The sequence below is a fragment of the Lynx rufus genome, unplaced genomic scaffold, assembly GCF_022079265.1.
Source record: "Lynx rufus isolate CCGP_SWC_20201006 ecotype Redwood Valley unplaced genomic scaffold, mLynRuf1.p SCAF_4, whole genome shotgun sequence".
Classification (NCBI taxonomy): Eukaryota; Metazoa; Chordata; class Mammalia; order Carnivora; family Felidae; genus Lynx; species Lynx rufus.
In genome coordinates this window covers 14,330,686-14,344,446 of record NW_025814856.1, presented here as the reverse complement: position 1 = coordinate 14,344,446, position 13,761 = coordinate 14,330,686, and the positions used below count along the sequence as shown (strand labels likewise).

Below are 13,761 nucleotides of genomic sequence, written 5' to 3'. Positions count from 1 at the left end.
AGTTAAGAGGGTAAACAGGGCAAAGGAATGAGATGAAAGGGGTGGAGAGGGAGAATGGAGGAGGCTGCCCCTCCGAGGGCATGAGCTGGCAGGCAGGATTGAAGCCTCCCCCCCACCAGCCTCCTTGTGTGTGCGCCCCAGAGGCCCGAGCAAACACTTCGTGTGCGCCCCAGAGGCCCGAGCAAACAGTTCTGCCCAACTCTTGCAAGCAAGGACTCTCACGTGGGGAGTAGGTTATGGGCAAAGAGCCACTTCTCACCCCCAAGGATTAGAGTTTCCCCAATTCAAACTAGAAAAGGAAAAGAGGTCAGTGTTTGGCTTTTCGAGTGTTGTCTTCAGAGGTAGAGTGAAGGGAAGGTGTGCAGTTTGCTCCAGGTGAGTTTTCCCCCGTGTTTCTCAGATTCTCAGTTGGCTCACTGAAGGAACAAATCCTTACTGGCACACTACTGCATTGCTCTTAAGGGGCCTGGGGGTTAGGTGCACTTTTTATAGCAGTATGCCTTGATTGGTTTTGAGCAGGGTATTTTGAGACTCTAAAGTGTGGGTTAGAGTGTGACCTTCAGCCCAACACTTGGTGTGTCTAGCTCTGCCTGGTGTGCCCTTGGCCGAGTGCTTTCCCAGATCGCAGACTGTCCCTCACCAACAAGGGGCAACAGGACAACAGAGCTCCTCTATACACATCTGGTCCCACATTGTTTAAGGATAGAACATTCCAGTTACTTAAGAAAGAGTCATGGCCCTCCACCTACTTCATAGTCCTGCTTGGTGCACCCTCCACCATCTAGAATATGGCCATGCCCCTGAAAGTAAGGCACACGGGGCCTCCAGAGGTGGGCCTTTTACTCAAGGCATTTTACTCCAGCATTCGTGTAATGACACGCATAGTAAGTGGCCACTATGTGCCAGGCCCTGGGCTAATGAAAAGACATCCAGCCCACAGGAACTGTTTGGTGGGAGAACATAGCACCTTCCTAAAGTCCTATTACCTAAAAGGAGTACCCTTCTGTTACAAAGAAATCTAATCATGGTTTAGTTTCGTTTGTTTTCCAGCCTTCAGCCCGTCAGTGATCGTAAATGGACAATTTGTCGGGAGCCACTGTAGACACAGAAATGACAGTAGCCAGCAATGGAACAGGAAGACAACCATACAAAGGAGACATTGGAATTAAAATTATAGTAGTCTGAACAGGCCAGCTGGTGTGAGGCCGAGAGCCCGCAGTGAATCTCTGTAACCCCTGAGGACATCATTACCTAACACACTCCAGTAATTGATGCTCTGGGTAATGACCTTAAGTCACTCCAAAGAAATGGATGGTTATTGTACTTAAGACAGGGACAGCTATCAGTAGCTTTTTTTTTGTCTTTATCTTACTTGCATTTTTTATTTTTCATTTCTGTCTTAACCATCCTAATGGTTAAAACGTGGGTTAAAACGTGGTTACCGGGAAATTTACTTCTGCGGAAAGGCCTATTCCTCAGCACAATCACACGTACGAAACATCACCCCAGTTTACTCACGTTGCCATTTGTGTAGTCAAGAATGAGTAACTGTCAGAGGACAGAATACGGTCAACTAGTCCAAATATACTGTGAGCATAATTTCATCACTGGAAATATCTGAACAGGAGCATCGTTCTAAAATTTATTTGCAGTGATCGTGCATTTCAAAAATTCACACCTTGGGGTGCCTGGGTGGCTCAGTCGGTCAAGCATCCGACGTCAGCTCAGGTCACGATCTCCCGGTTCATGAGTTTGAGCCCCGCGTCGGGCTCTGTGCTGACAGCTCAGAGTGTGGAGCCTGCTTCCGGTTCTGTGTCTCCCTCTCTCTCTCAAAAATGGATAAACATTTATTTTTTTTTTCAACGTTTATTTATTTTTGAGACAGAGACAGAGCATGAACGGGGGAGGGGCAGAGAGAGAGGGAGACACAGAACCGGAAGCAGGCTCCAGGCTCCGAGCTGTCAGCACAGAGCCCGACGCGGGGCTTAAACTCACGGACCGCGAGATCGTGACCTGAGCTGACGTCGGACGCTTGACCGACTGAGCCACCCAGGTGCCCCAAAAATGGATAAACATTTAAAAAACACACACACGCCTTTCTGATCATTGAAGAGTTTGATGGAGTGAGGACAGGTTATGCTGCCACAGATGTTGGAGGGGTGGGGTGAGTTGTGACCGACCACCAGTGTCACACTGAGCTGCTCAGTGGGTGGCTAACAACGGCCTGAAACCGTAGGTCAGCAAACTTCTGCACAGAGCTAGAGAGTAAATACTCCAGGCTTGCCGGTCAGCCAGCCTCCCTCACAGCTGCTCAGCGGTGCCAATGCAGTGCAAAAGCAGACATAGACAGTATGTGTCCAAATGGCATGGCTGTAGTCCAATACAACCTTATTGGTTTAGAGCCTGAGTACCCACAAATCTGTACGGCAGCAGGAAAAACCAAGGGAATAACATGGGCATTGTCAAAATGGGGAGCTTTGATCAGCTTTCGAATCGCTGTGGGATTTCATGGGATTTCAGCCTTCCACCTGTTGGCTTTGGGTTGAGCGGAGCTTGCAATGTTAGAATTTGCTGGGCCCAGGTCGAGTCCTAGACATCCCTGTCTACGAGCTCCTGCTGCCCTTCCGTGTGGTGCTTCAGAAGGTATACTTGCATCTTTAACGCCTCTGAGTTGTCACTGGCAACACTGATTGCCATTGTCTTGTGGACAGCACTGGCTTGCTTTGTTAGAAGATTCTGGTTGGTGGCCTATTGGGAACTGCTGCTCTTACTCATACTTGGGACGGTCATTCCCTGTGTGTTGCGACTTCTCTTTCCTCAGCTCCCAGCATAGGGTACCCAGCATGTGATAGTCCCTCTTGAGTATTTGTTGAGTCGATGTTGCTTTGGACAAATACACACTACGCGTTTAGCTGCCTTTCGGCCACTAATTCTCCGCCATGCTGGGAGGGGAGGCCCTGGCCTTGTTCTTTCATTATTAGTCTGTGCAACGTTTGACTCCAGAACGTCTGTCATTTTGAGTAGTAGTTACTGCTGTCCCCTCTCAGCTTTCTAGACACATCCGTACTCATCATGATGGTAGCGTATTCAGTCCAGATGCTCTTTCTCTGTGGGGGAAGCAGGCAGCGGAGGCAGAAGGCAAAGGGTGAGAAAAAGCCAACACAACCATTGAAAGTTTGCACTTGCCCTTTAGAGCCACGGTCTTCAGAAAAACCCACGTCGCCAGTGCTGCTTTTGAACGATTTCCTCTGCTACGAAGTGAGTAGCGTTCTCAGAGGACCAAGATGTCCTTTGCTGTGCTGCGGACTGTGCTACGGCGGCTTCTCCGCGGCCCCGCCATCAGGGTCAGCCCCCCGCTGGCACAGGTTCTGACTGAGAAACCCATCTGGTGATGCAACAGGCCGCCACGTGTACGATAAAGAATCGGAGGAGGGAAATCTGTACTTGCTATGTTTTGTGGCGCGTGCCGTGGACAGATAGACTTCATTATCGATCCTTAGCTATTTCATTGCTGTCTCCAGAGACACGAGCTGCAGCCGTTAGGAAAAAGGGGCGTGTTGCTCAGCGCTTGTTTAGGAAGGAATGGACGTCTTTCCTAGAGACAATACGTGCATGGTGTGTAAGGGCTATTCCAGGCTGTGGGATTCATCACGGGCACCTCCTGCTCCATCGGCCCTCACACCAGCCCTTTGACGAGGAGGCTGGGGTGAGGAGGCAGGTGAGGCGACCAAGGCTCATGGAGCCCCATAGCCAGGCGGTGCGGACACATTGTTGGACCCATTGTCCAACATTCTCCACTTGACCCCGTCACCCAAGAGGAGGGCAGAGCTAAGGGAGTCTCTTATTCCCGGAAAATCAACCGTTTTGGCCCTAGGATTAAAAAGCCTGGTTTGTTTCGAGAACCTTCCCTATCTAGGTTTTGCCTTTACCATCAGCTAACGCAGTAGTAAGTTAGCATGTCTTTTTTTTTTTAATTTTTAATGTTTATTCATTTTTGAGAGAGAGAGAGAGAGAGAGAGAGAGAGAGAGAACGAGTGGGGGAGGGGCAGAGAGAGAGGGAGACGCAGAATCTGAAGCAGGCTCCAAGCTCCAAGCTATTATTAGCACAGAGCCCCATGTGGGGCTCGAACCCATGAACCATGAGATCATGACCTGAACTGAAGTCAGACCCTCAACTGACTAAGCCACCCAGGCGCCCCCCCCCCCCCCCCCGTAAGTTAGACTGCAACTTAATGGTTGCAGCTTAAGCCTGGTTCTGGGGAAGCAGGTACTCTCGTTCTGCTCATCCCTGTTAACCGCAGACAGCCTCAACATCAGTCTCTGGGTTTGTCCTTGGTGTAGAGGCAGCAGCGCTAACACTGAAGAGTTTTCCCAGAGTGCTTGGCACTCTGTGCCCCATCTTGCCTTTGAAGTCACAAGTGGAATATAATCTGTTGAGACACTGTCTTCCCAGCAGACCCCTAACAAATGAAGAGATCCGCGTTCTAGTCCCACTTCTGAGCTGGTGTCCTGTGTGTAGCTGTTGGTCTGGCTGACCTTGGGTGAGGCATCTGCCCTTCAAAGGCTCCCTTTTCATTATCTGTCATGCGAAGGCTTTGGGCAAGGTGGCCCTGTTTTGCAAAGGCTAAGTTAACTCTCAGAAATAGGGAAGAGAGCTGAGAACTCACTTTTTTTTTTTTTTTTTTTTTTTTAAAGGAAACTCAGTGCCCAGTGTGGGGCCCAGACTCACAACCCCAAGATCAGGAGTCACATGCTCTAGCGGCCAGGTGCCCCAAGAACTCACATTTTATTTATTTATTTAATTATTATTATTGTTTTAATGTTTATCTACTTTTTAGAGAGAGAGAAAGTGGGGGAGGGACAGAGGAGAGAGAGACATAGAATCCGAAGCAGGCTCCGGGTTCTGAGCCGTCAGCACAGAGCCTGACGCGGGGCTGGAATTCACGAATCACGAGATCGTGAGCTGAGCCAAAGTCGGACGCTCAGTCAACTGAGCCATCCAGGCGCCCCAAGAACTCACATTTTAAATTTTTTTTTTTTAACATTTATTTATTTTTGAGACAGAGAGAGACAGAGCATGAACGGGGGAGGGGCAGAGAGAGAGGGAGACACAGAATCGGAAGTAGGCTCCAGGCTCTGAGCCATCAGCCCAGAGCCCGACGTGGGGCTCGAACTCACGGACCGCGAGATCGTGACCTGAGCCGAAGTCGGACGCTCAACCGACTGAGCCACCCAGGCGCCCCAAGAACTCACATTTTAAATGAACAGAAGGTTTAGGCGGCTTTCCTGCAGGAAGTTCGCACATCGACACTCATGGCTCACTTTGGAAAGATAATTTTGTCAGGTCTCCTTGATAACAAGACAACACCAAATTTCTGGGTTCTTTCTTCTCTTCCAGATGCCAGTATGGACAGAATAGCTTATGATGCTTATCCCCACCCACCACTTCCGAGACATTGAGCGGAAGCCAGAATACCTCCAGCCGGAGAAGTGCGTCCCACCTCCCCACCCCGGTCCTGTGGGAACCATGTGGTTTATCCGCGACGGCTGTGGCATTGCCTGTGCCATTGTCACCTGGTTTCTGGTCCTTTACGCGGAGTTTGTGGTCCTCTTTGTCATGCTGATTCCATCCCGAGACTATGTGTACAGCGTCATCAACGGAATCGTGTTCAACCTGCTGGCCTTCTTGGCCCTGGCTTCCCACTGCCGGGCCATGCTGACGGACCCCGTGAGTATGTCTGGGCTTGTTTTGACCAGCCCACACTCTGCTCCTCTGGTCCTGGCATGGCCGCAGCCTGCATGTTCCTTCCCCCGGACCTTGGGCGTGTGGAGATCAGGAGGGCCAGGGCTGGGGTGGGGAAGTGGACTCAGGGCCCCCGGAGGACGCCATCTGTGCCACAGCGTATCCGTCTTGGTCGAATGATTCTGTCCGTATACTGATGTAGACGTTAATGGAGGCTGCTCTGGGAGAGCTCCGGTCCAGGTGAAATCCAGCCTCTAGTTAGAAAGGCTCCCCGCAATAAGCATGGCGACTGGGGGCCGGTCATCAGAGTGGCAAGCATGCTCGGGGGCCGGGGGGAGTTTGGTCAGGCCGGGGCTTCCCGGTGAAGACAGGACTGCAGCTAGGTGCTCTCGAAATTAAAGCCATATCCAATTCCAGGAACCTGCACGGAAATGGCCTTCACTTTGTTTGGGCGAGGCTCGCCTTTTCCTGAAAAGCTGGACAAGCCTGTTTCAGGCCGCAGCAAGTGCCTCTTGGTGAATATCTGTGGGGAAAGCGGTGGTGTTCTGCCTGAGGACTTAGCGAAATACACCAGCTGTGCAAGTGGCCATTGAATGTCGTGTACCCTGGCATTAAATCCTCTGTTCCCGTTCATTATCTTGTGTAGGGAAAGGAGAGCGCGTGATTTGATAAAGACCTCCCGTGGCTTCATTGTTTGAGTGCGTAGGACGAGTGTGTTTAAATTATGAAAGGGAAGACACCGCTGAAGGCAGTGGCCACACAGACTTTGTTTCTGTGAGCCCCGGGGAAAGCACACTAGAGACCCTGGGTCCTGGGCTGGTTCCCTTCTCAGAGGGCTCCGTTTCCTGCGGGTTCAGGTGGTGGGTGTTACCCCATCCCCCGGGGAGAGCAGCTTTCGCAGTTCCGCGTCCAGATAGCACCTCTTCTCGCGCCAGCACCATCTGCGGGGTCACCAGACAGTCGGCCCCCGAAGGAAACCAAGTTCAGATTTCCCCTGCTATCTGGGAGTAGAGAGTTCCCGGGAAACCTTTCATAAGCTAGAATCACCTACAGCGAAGAAGCAGTTGCCGTTTTGTAAGAGCAAAACACCCTCTTCAGATTTGTTTCGGTTGGCAAAAACAGGTACTAAAGTAGGTCTCTTGGAAAAGCAAAGCGACGTAAGGAGAACGGTTTATAATTGAGGGGAAGCCTGTGCCCGGTTATGATCGGGGTGCCCTCTGTCTAGAGAAGACGGGTGAGGCCAGCCCTGTGGGACTGAGGCTGTGGCGGGGGAAAGCGCCAGTTGCTGTGGAAAAGCAAGGGTGGGGACGTTCATCAGTCTAGGTGGCGTTGGCTGCTCGGGTCACACCCAAGCCAGGTCTTGTGAGCGCTGTGTATGCTGTCGGGGGAGGTGACAGGCGGTAGGGAGGGAGGACACTGATGGTGTGCCAGGCAGAGTAACATGGACGAAGACAGGAATGCAGGCATGTGGCTCCTCGAGGCCCCCAGGAGCTGTTTGCGATGGTGGGAACTTAGGAGGGCGATAGGTTTGGGCTGGCGGTGTGGGCGGAGTGCCAAAGCAGTTGGGTGACGAGGGGCAGTCTAGAGCCCCTGAGGATTTTAAATAAAAGAGTGGCAGGATGCCTGGGTGGCTTAGTCAGTTAAGCGTTGGACTTCGGCCCAGGTCACGATCTCACGGTTGTGAGTTCGAGCCCCGCATCGGGCTCTGTGCTGACAGCTCGGAGCCCGGAGCCTGCTTCGGATTCTGTGTCTCCGTCTCTCTCTCAAAAATAAATGCACATTAAAAAAAAAAAAAAAAAAGTGGCAAGATGCAGGTGTCATTTTACAGGGATCACTCTGGCAGTGGTGAGGAGGAGCCCTGGGGGCACCTCGGGATGGGATCCAATGAATGGCATGTGCATTGAGTGCCTCCTCTGTGAAAGGTCCTTTCTGAGCAATGGACACAGCTGTGAGCAAGTCAGACCAGACGCCCCTGCCCACCTGAAGCTCGCGTCCCGGCACAGGGGTCAGGCAGTGAAGACATATGAGAACGAGGGAATTTCAAACAGCGATGAGTGTTTTAGAGACAATCGAAGGGTGTGACCGAGGTGATGTGGCAGTGACTTTTCTGCGGCGCAGGGGGCCTTCTTTACCTGAAGGGAGTCTGAGAAGACCTCAGAGCAGTGCCACCTGGCTGAGACCACGAAGCTGTGAGTCAGGCAAACGAAGCTTTGAGGGCAGAGCCTTCCGGGAAGAGGAGAGAGCAGGTGCAAAGGCCCAGAGGTGGGCGCGTGCTTGGGGTGTTTGCGGAACAGGACTAAGACCTGGGTGACCAAAGCGTGGTGAGTCGGGGCAAGAGGAGCCAGAAGAGGTGGATAGAAGCCAGATTGGGCAGGACCCTGAGGGCCTCACGGAAGTTTTGGTCTTTACCCTAAATGCAGCAGGAAGCCAGCAGAGAGGCATGATGTAACCTGATTTTTTTTTTTTAAATGTTTATTTAATTTTGAGAGACAGGGAAAGAGAGTACGAGCAGGGGAGGGGCAGAGAGAGAGAGAGGGAGACACAGAATCCGAAGCGGGCTCCGGGCTGTCAGCACAGAGCCCAACGCGGGGCTCAAACCCACGAACTACGAGATCATGACCTGAGTCGAAGTTGGACAGTTAACCGACTGAGCCACCTAGGCGCCCCGGCATAACCTGATTTTTAAAACGACAGTGCCTTGTGCTTGTGATAGAGGTGGGGCAGAGACCCAGGAAGATCACTGGGATTGCAGTGGCCCACACAGGACGGGGTAGTGGCTCAGACCAAAATGGAGGCTGTGAATCTGGGCAGAAGCTATTGGATTTGGAGTATGTTTTAAGCCACTGATTCTCAAACCTGGCTACACATTGGACTACTTTAGGGAGCTTTGAAAGAGTACCGGTGCCCGGGCCCCACCCCCAGAGATTCTGCTCTGATTGGTTTGGGGCAGAGCCCTGGGTGTTGGGGTGCTTTAAAGCTCCCAGGTGTCCCTTGTGTTCAGCTAGGTCTGAGAAGCTCTGTGCAGAAGGGTTGATTGACCGAGTGGAGAGGGACTGGACAGTGTGCCGTCCAGAGCCTTCGCTTGAGCAGCTCTAGGGGATTATTGGTGCCATTTAGTAAATGGGAACATCTAGGAGAACAGATTTTGGAGAGAAATCAAAGCTTCTGTTCTGGCCAACTGTGTATTACACATGAGCAGAGATGCCAGGTAAGCAGTAGGTAGCCAGGTGGAGGGTCAGGATCAAACAGCAGGGTTGAGGTCATTGGTGTCTAGAAGGCATGTGAGTCAGGGAACTGGATGTCAGGAGGAGGGCAGCTGGAAGGCTTCTGCCCTGGCATTCACGCCTGTGTCCTTTTACCGCATATTGACTTGCGTGGCCTCTCCAGGGATCTCCCCGGTCTAGCCCCTTGCACTTGGATGCAGGAGCGAATGGTTCTCATGGCTTCCGATCCCAAATGAATGAGAACCAAAGACTATTCCCCAAACACCAGTCTGCTGCTCATTCGTGTGTTTCGCTAGTGGCCCCAAAGAAAACTGGGCCCCAAAATGAAGCAACTCAAACGTGTCCTAAATACATGCCCCATCTCACCTGCCTTTCCCCTCCCAGCACATGACATGTTATGCAAAACCCGGTGTGTACAGAGAGAGTGGGAGGCCCTGGGGCCGAGTTGGGAGCCTAGATCTCACACTGAAAACAGATCAACCCGGGGCTCCTTGCTAACACTGCAGGGGGAGTCTGTTTTTAGAAAGGTGTCACTGAGGGGTCTAAGGAGTTCCCTAACAGGATTATAATGTTTCGTATCTCAGGAATTCGTGTTGTATACGGTCCTTCAGGAGAACCTGTATGCAAAGGTTATAAACAACATATAACAACGTATGCATTGTTTCCCATTTGGGTTTGTTAGTATTGCCGGGTTATAATTAAAGACAAAAAGTCTCTCACAGTCTTCCGCAAGCAGTTAACAGACCGCTTCCAGCTTTGAAATTCTTCCTGCAGTTGTAACAATTGCAGTTGAACAGTTGCAACCACCCCCAGCTTTCTGGACCATTTAGCAATCATTTCCTCCAACACAGTAGGAAATGGGTCCATGTAGAGCTTGAGCAGAAAAGGGAAGAGGGAAATGGCACACAAAGGTGTGAATGGCCGCCTTGGAGGTGAGGTTCCCGTGGGAAATGGGGTAAAAAGGACAGGCCTGGAAGGAGAGAGAAAGAGGCCAAAGGGGCCTCACTTGGCAGGGGCGCTGGCCTAGAGGTCACAGGGTGTGGGCAGAGCACAAGTCAGATCAGTGTTTGGTATCTGGTGCCCTCTCCTTGCTCGCTCTAAGAGGATGTGATGTCATCAAGGAGCTTCTTGTGTTCCTGAAACACTTAAGAGGTCCAGAGAGGCTCTGAGTGCCTGGACTCAGAAACTCTTATCTTGGTGCCGGTCTCCCTCCCCGCCCCACCCCACCCTCCAATTTCATCACTTCTTCCTTTCCCTTTGCAAATCCATTTCAGTGCCTCATCCTGTGAGCTTCTTCAGGAATCCCGAGGGATTCCTGTTAACATTTAGATCTGGGACAATGTCTGTCTCCCGGAAGCTGCTTAAAGCTGGAAGGCATAGCTTGTCTCTTTCTGTCCTGGCTGCCAGGAAGCTCAAAGCTAAGCGCTTCATAATCTCGCAATAATTGTGTAAACCCTTTTGGTCATTTACTAACTAATCGTTTACTAACCTCATTATAAACTATCTCAAATCTGAGGGGCCCCTGGGTGGCTCAGTCGGTTAAGCATCTGACTTCAGGTCAGGTCATAATCTCGCAATTCATGAGTTCAAGCCGCTCGTCATTGGGTTCTCCGCTATCAGCACAGAGCCTGCTTGGGATCCCCTGTCTCCTTCCCTCTCTGCCCCTCTCCCCTCAAAAATAAACATTAAAAAAAATTTATTTGATTTTAATTTTTTTTAATGTTTATTTTTGACACAGAGAGAGACAGAGCATGAGCGGGGAAGGGGCAGAGAGGGAGGGAGACACAGAATCCAAAGCAGGCTCCAGGCTCTGAGCCGTCAGCACATAGCCCGACGCGGGGCTCGAACTCACGGACTGCGAGATCATGACCTGAGCTGAAGTCAGACGCTCAACCGACTGAACCACCCAGGCGCCCCTAAAAAAAAGTTTTTTTAATTATCTCAAATCTGAGATTTGACAAAGGAGGCCTATAAATCGATTTAACTACATTGTTAAGGAAAAGAAAATTCATCAGTCTGTCTGCCGCTGCCTCTCCCTCCCTTTGAATCCCGTCTTGTGAACACCTTGCTGTAGACAGACCTCGCGTGACTATCCCAGACCACTGCAGGCCACTGATTTCGGTTCCAGCTGCCGAAACCCATCCATGGATATCAGGATCCGTTGTGCAGTTTGTGTGTTCCCTCCTGGAGCCTCTCTCGGCGACGTTATCGATCGCATGTTGCGTGTAGAGTCAGTTAGCAAGTACAGTAAACCCTTGTGTGCTAGCATAATTCATTCCGGGAACATGCTTGTAATCCAAAGCACTCGCATATGGAAGCAAGTTTCAAGAACTGTTGGCTCAGTTGTGGTCATGCGACGTTCTGCATCACATACCACTCACATTGCAAGACATCGCTCATTTATCAAGTTAAAACTTATTAAAAATGTTTGCTCATCTTGCGGAACGCTCGCTGAAAAAGTTACTGGCTATCCGAGGTTTGATGTATTTACTTGGACCAGCAGCACGACGGCATGGTGGCAGGCCCGTAGAAACAGAGGAGGAATAGCAACAGGCCCTCCCCCCAGCATGCCGGGTGAGGGTGGAGGTACTGACCCATTCCCCAGGTCAGGGGACTTGCCAGATCAGGGGGTAATTTGAGCCGGCTGCTACATCCTCCCTCATGCCAGGCAACATCTCATAGCTGTCACGGAGCAACTTAGAAACACCCCCTGAAAAATTTTTAGGGCCCCAGAGAGAAGCGAGTGACCCATTTAGGGATTACCTACCTCCACCTTTCTGTGAAGGAGACAGGTGGCCTGTGACACAGGCCTGAGGCTGGTCACCATGTTCCTGGCAGAGCTGATGGAGAGAGAGTTTCTGCCTGGACAGCAGGTGTGCTCACATCTCCCTCCCAGGGCCCCTGTAACACTTTAGGCAAGTTTCATCCTTGTTGCTTCAAATACATGAGGATATTGAGGCCTTAGATTTGTTGGTATTTCTTTGGAAGTTTCTCTGTTGCTTTTTTTTTTTTTAATGTTTATTTATTTATTTTGAAAGAGAGAGCACAAATGGGGAGGGGCAGAGAGAGAGAGAGAATTCCAAGCAGGCTCCATGCTCTCGGCACAGAGCCCACCTCGGTGCTTGATCTCATGAACCGCAAGATCATGACCTGAGCTGAAATCAAGAGGCGTCCACTTAACTGACAAAGCCCCCCAGTCACCCCTCTATTACTTTTCATCATGTCCTTTTTACGCCATTATGTTGTCCTAGATACTTACTGAAACGGGCCTGCTTCAGTTTTTGAGAGAGAAAACATATGCACACACGTGCACATGCACAGGGGGAGGGCAGAGAGACAGAGAGAGAGAGGAAGAATCCCAAGCAGGTTCCTTGCTGTCAGTGTAGAGCCTGATGCAGGGCTCGATCTCACAAACCGTGAGATCGTGACCTGAGCATAAATCAAAGAGTTTGACCCTTAACCACCTGAGCCACCCAGGTGCCCTGATACAGGCCTGTTTCAGTCTTAATGGTAACATGCTGATACAGTTGTTGGCAGAATAATATTATGGCATCAGGGCAGTTTGAAAAAGCCTCTTCAGGGCCCTTAACAGCAATGTCCGATAAATACATACGTTGTCTTCTGATGGAGGTGAGGGCTGTAGACTTGGATTGCCTGGGTCTGAATCCTGGTTCTGCCATCTGTTAGCCATGTGACCTTGGGAAGTTGCTTCATTTCTTTGCTTTAGTTATCTCATCTGTAAAATGGGTAACAACAGTCTCTGCCTCACAGGTTTATTGGCGGAATTAACTGACAAAATACAGTAAAGCACGTGGAACGGTGTCTGGCATAGAGCACTCCATAAATGTCTGTTGTATCATCATTATCATTCAGCTTGGTTTGTTGAATACATGCTCCGTGGCAGGCCCTGGGCAATTCACTGGGGCTGCAAGTTGAAAGACATTGTCTGTATCCTCCAGGAATTTATAGCTGTGGAGGAGAGATCAGTGTGTACTTAAACGATCGGTGTTGAGACCAATAAATACAGGCTGGAACAGCACAAAAGCCAAGTGATGGCTTCTCTCTTGGGTGTGGCCTGGGGCCACAAGGAGGAAGGCAGAGGAGGTGATCCCTGAGTGGGTTTTGGTTCCGGTACAAGAGGCAAACAGGCTGGGCAGAGGTGCTGATGTGAGTCCCTGGGGGTACAAGGTGAGTCTCAGAGAGCATGGTGCCTTTGGGAAGCCGCAGGTGGTCCACAGCCGGGGGACTGCTGGGGCAGGGACAGGGGGAGACCCTGGGTCAGTGGTCTGAGGCTGCGTTGTGGTGGCCCTGCTCGAGCCCTGACCAGGACCTTGGACCCTGGGACGGGCAAAGGCTCTGCGAAGCCTGTGAAGGTGTCCAGGCAGGGAGAATAGTATGATCAGATTCCCATTTTAGAAAGTTTACTCTGGGAAATAGGAGAATAGGCCGGGGTGGGAGGTGGCTCTAACATCTGGGGCGCGTGAGGATGGGCCGGAACAAAGGCCGTGACAGCGGCTTGGAGGGGAGGATATGGGATTCGAGGCACGGTTTGGGACAAGAGTAACCTGGTGGAGTAGGAGGGGTAAGGGGTAAGCGAGGGTAGATAGAGGCGCCACGGACCAGGGAAGTGTCTCACATGGGAGGGGCGGTTTGGAACGAAAGGAATGGATTCAGTTCTAGCATGTTGAATCTGGGGGGTTGGTTTTCCTCGGTTTTAATGTCTCTTGAACAACCAGGTGGAGATGTCTGCAGCTCGAAAAGAGGCCTGAGTTGGAGCCCACGATTGGGCATCAC

At 51.1% G+C, this 13,761-nt stretch overlaps 1 protein-coding gene across 4 annotated transcripts in view; it reads left to right on the top strand.

The window, feature by feature from the left end:
* Positions 1-13,761, top strand: part of ZDHHC3 (zinc finger DHHC-type palmitoyltransferase 3) — a 59,959-nt gene that overhangs the window by 12,989 nt on the left and 33,209 nt on the right. For all 4 annotated transcript variants that reach the window (XM_047095022.1, XM_047095021.1, XM_047095024.1 and 1 more), the window contains exon 2: positions 5,399-5,728. In XM_047095022.1, the coding sequence (XP_046950978.1) occupies positions 5,423-5,728 (306 nt within the window). In that variant the 5' untranslated portion in view covers positions 5,399-5,422. The remainder of the gene's footprint in view (positions 1-5,398; positions 5,729-13,761) is intronic.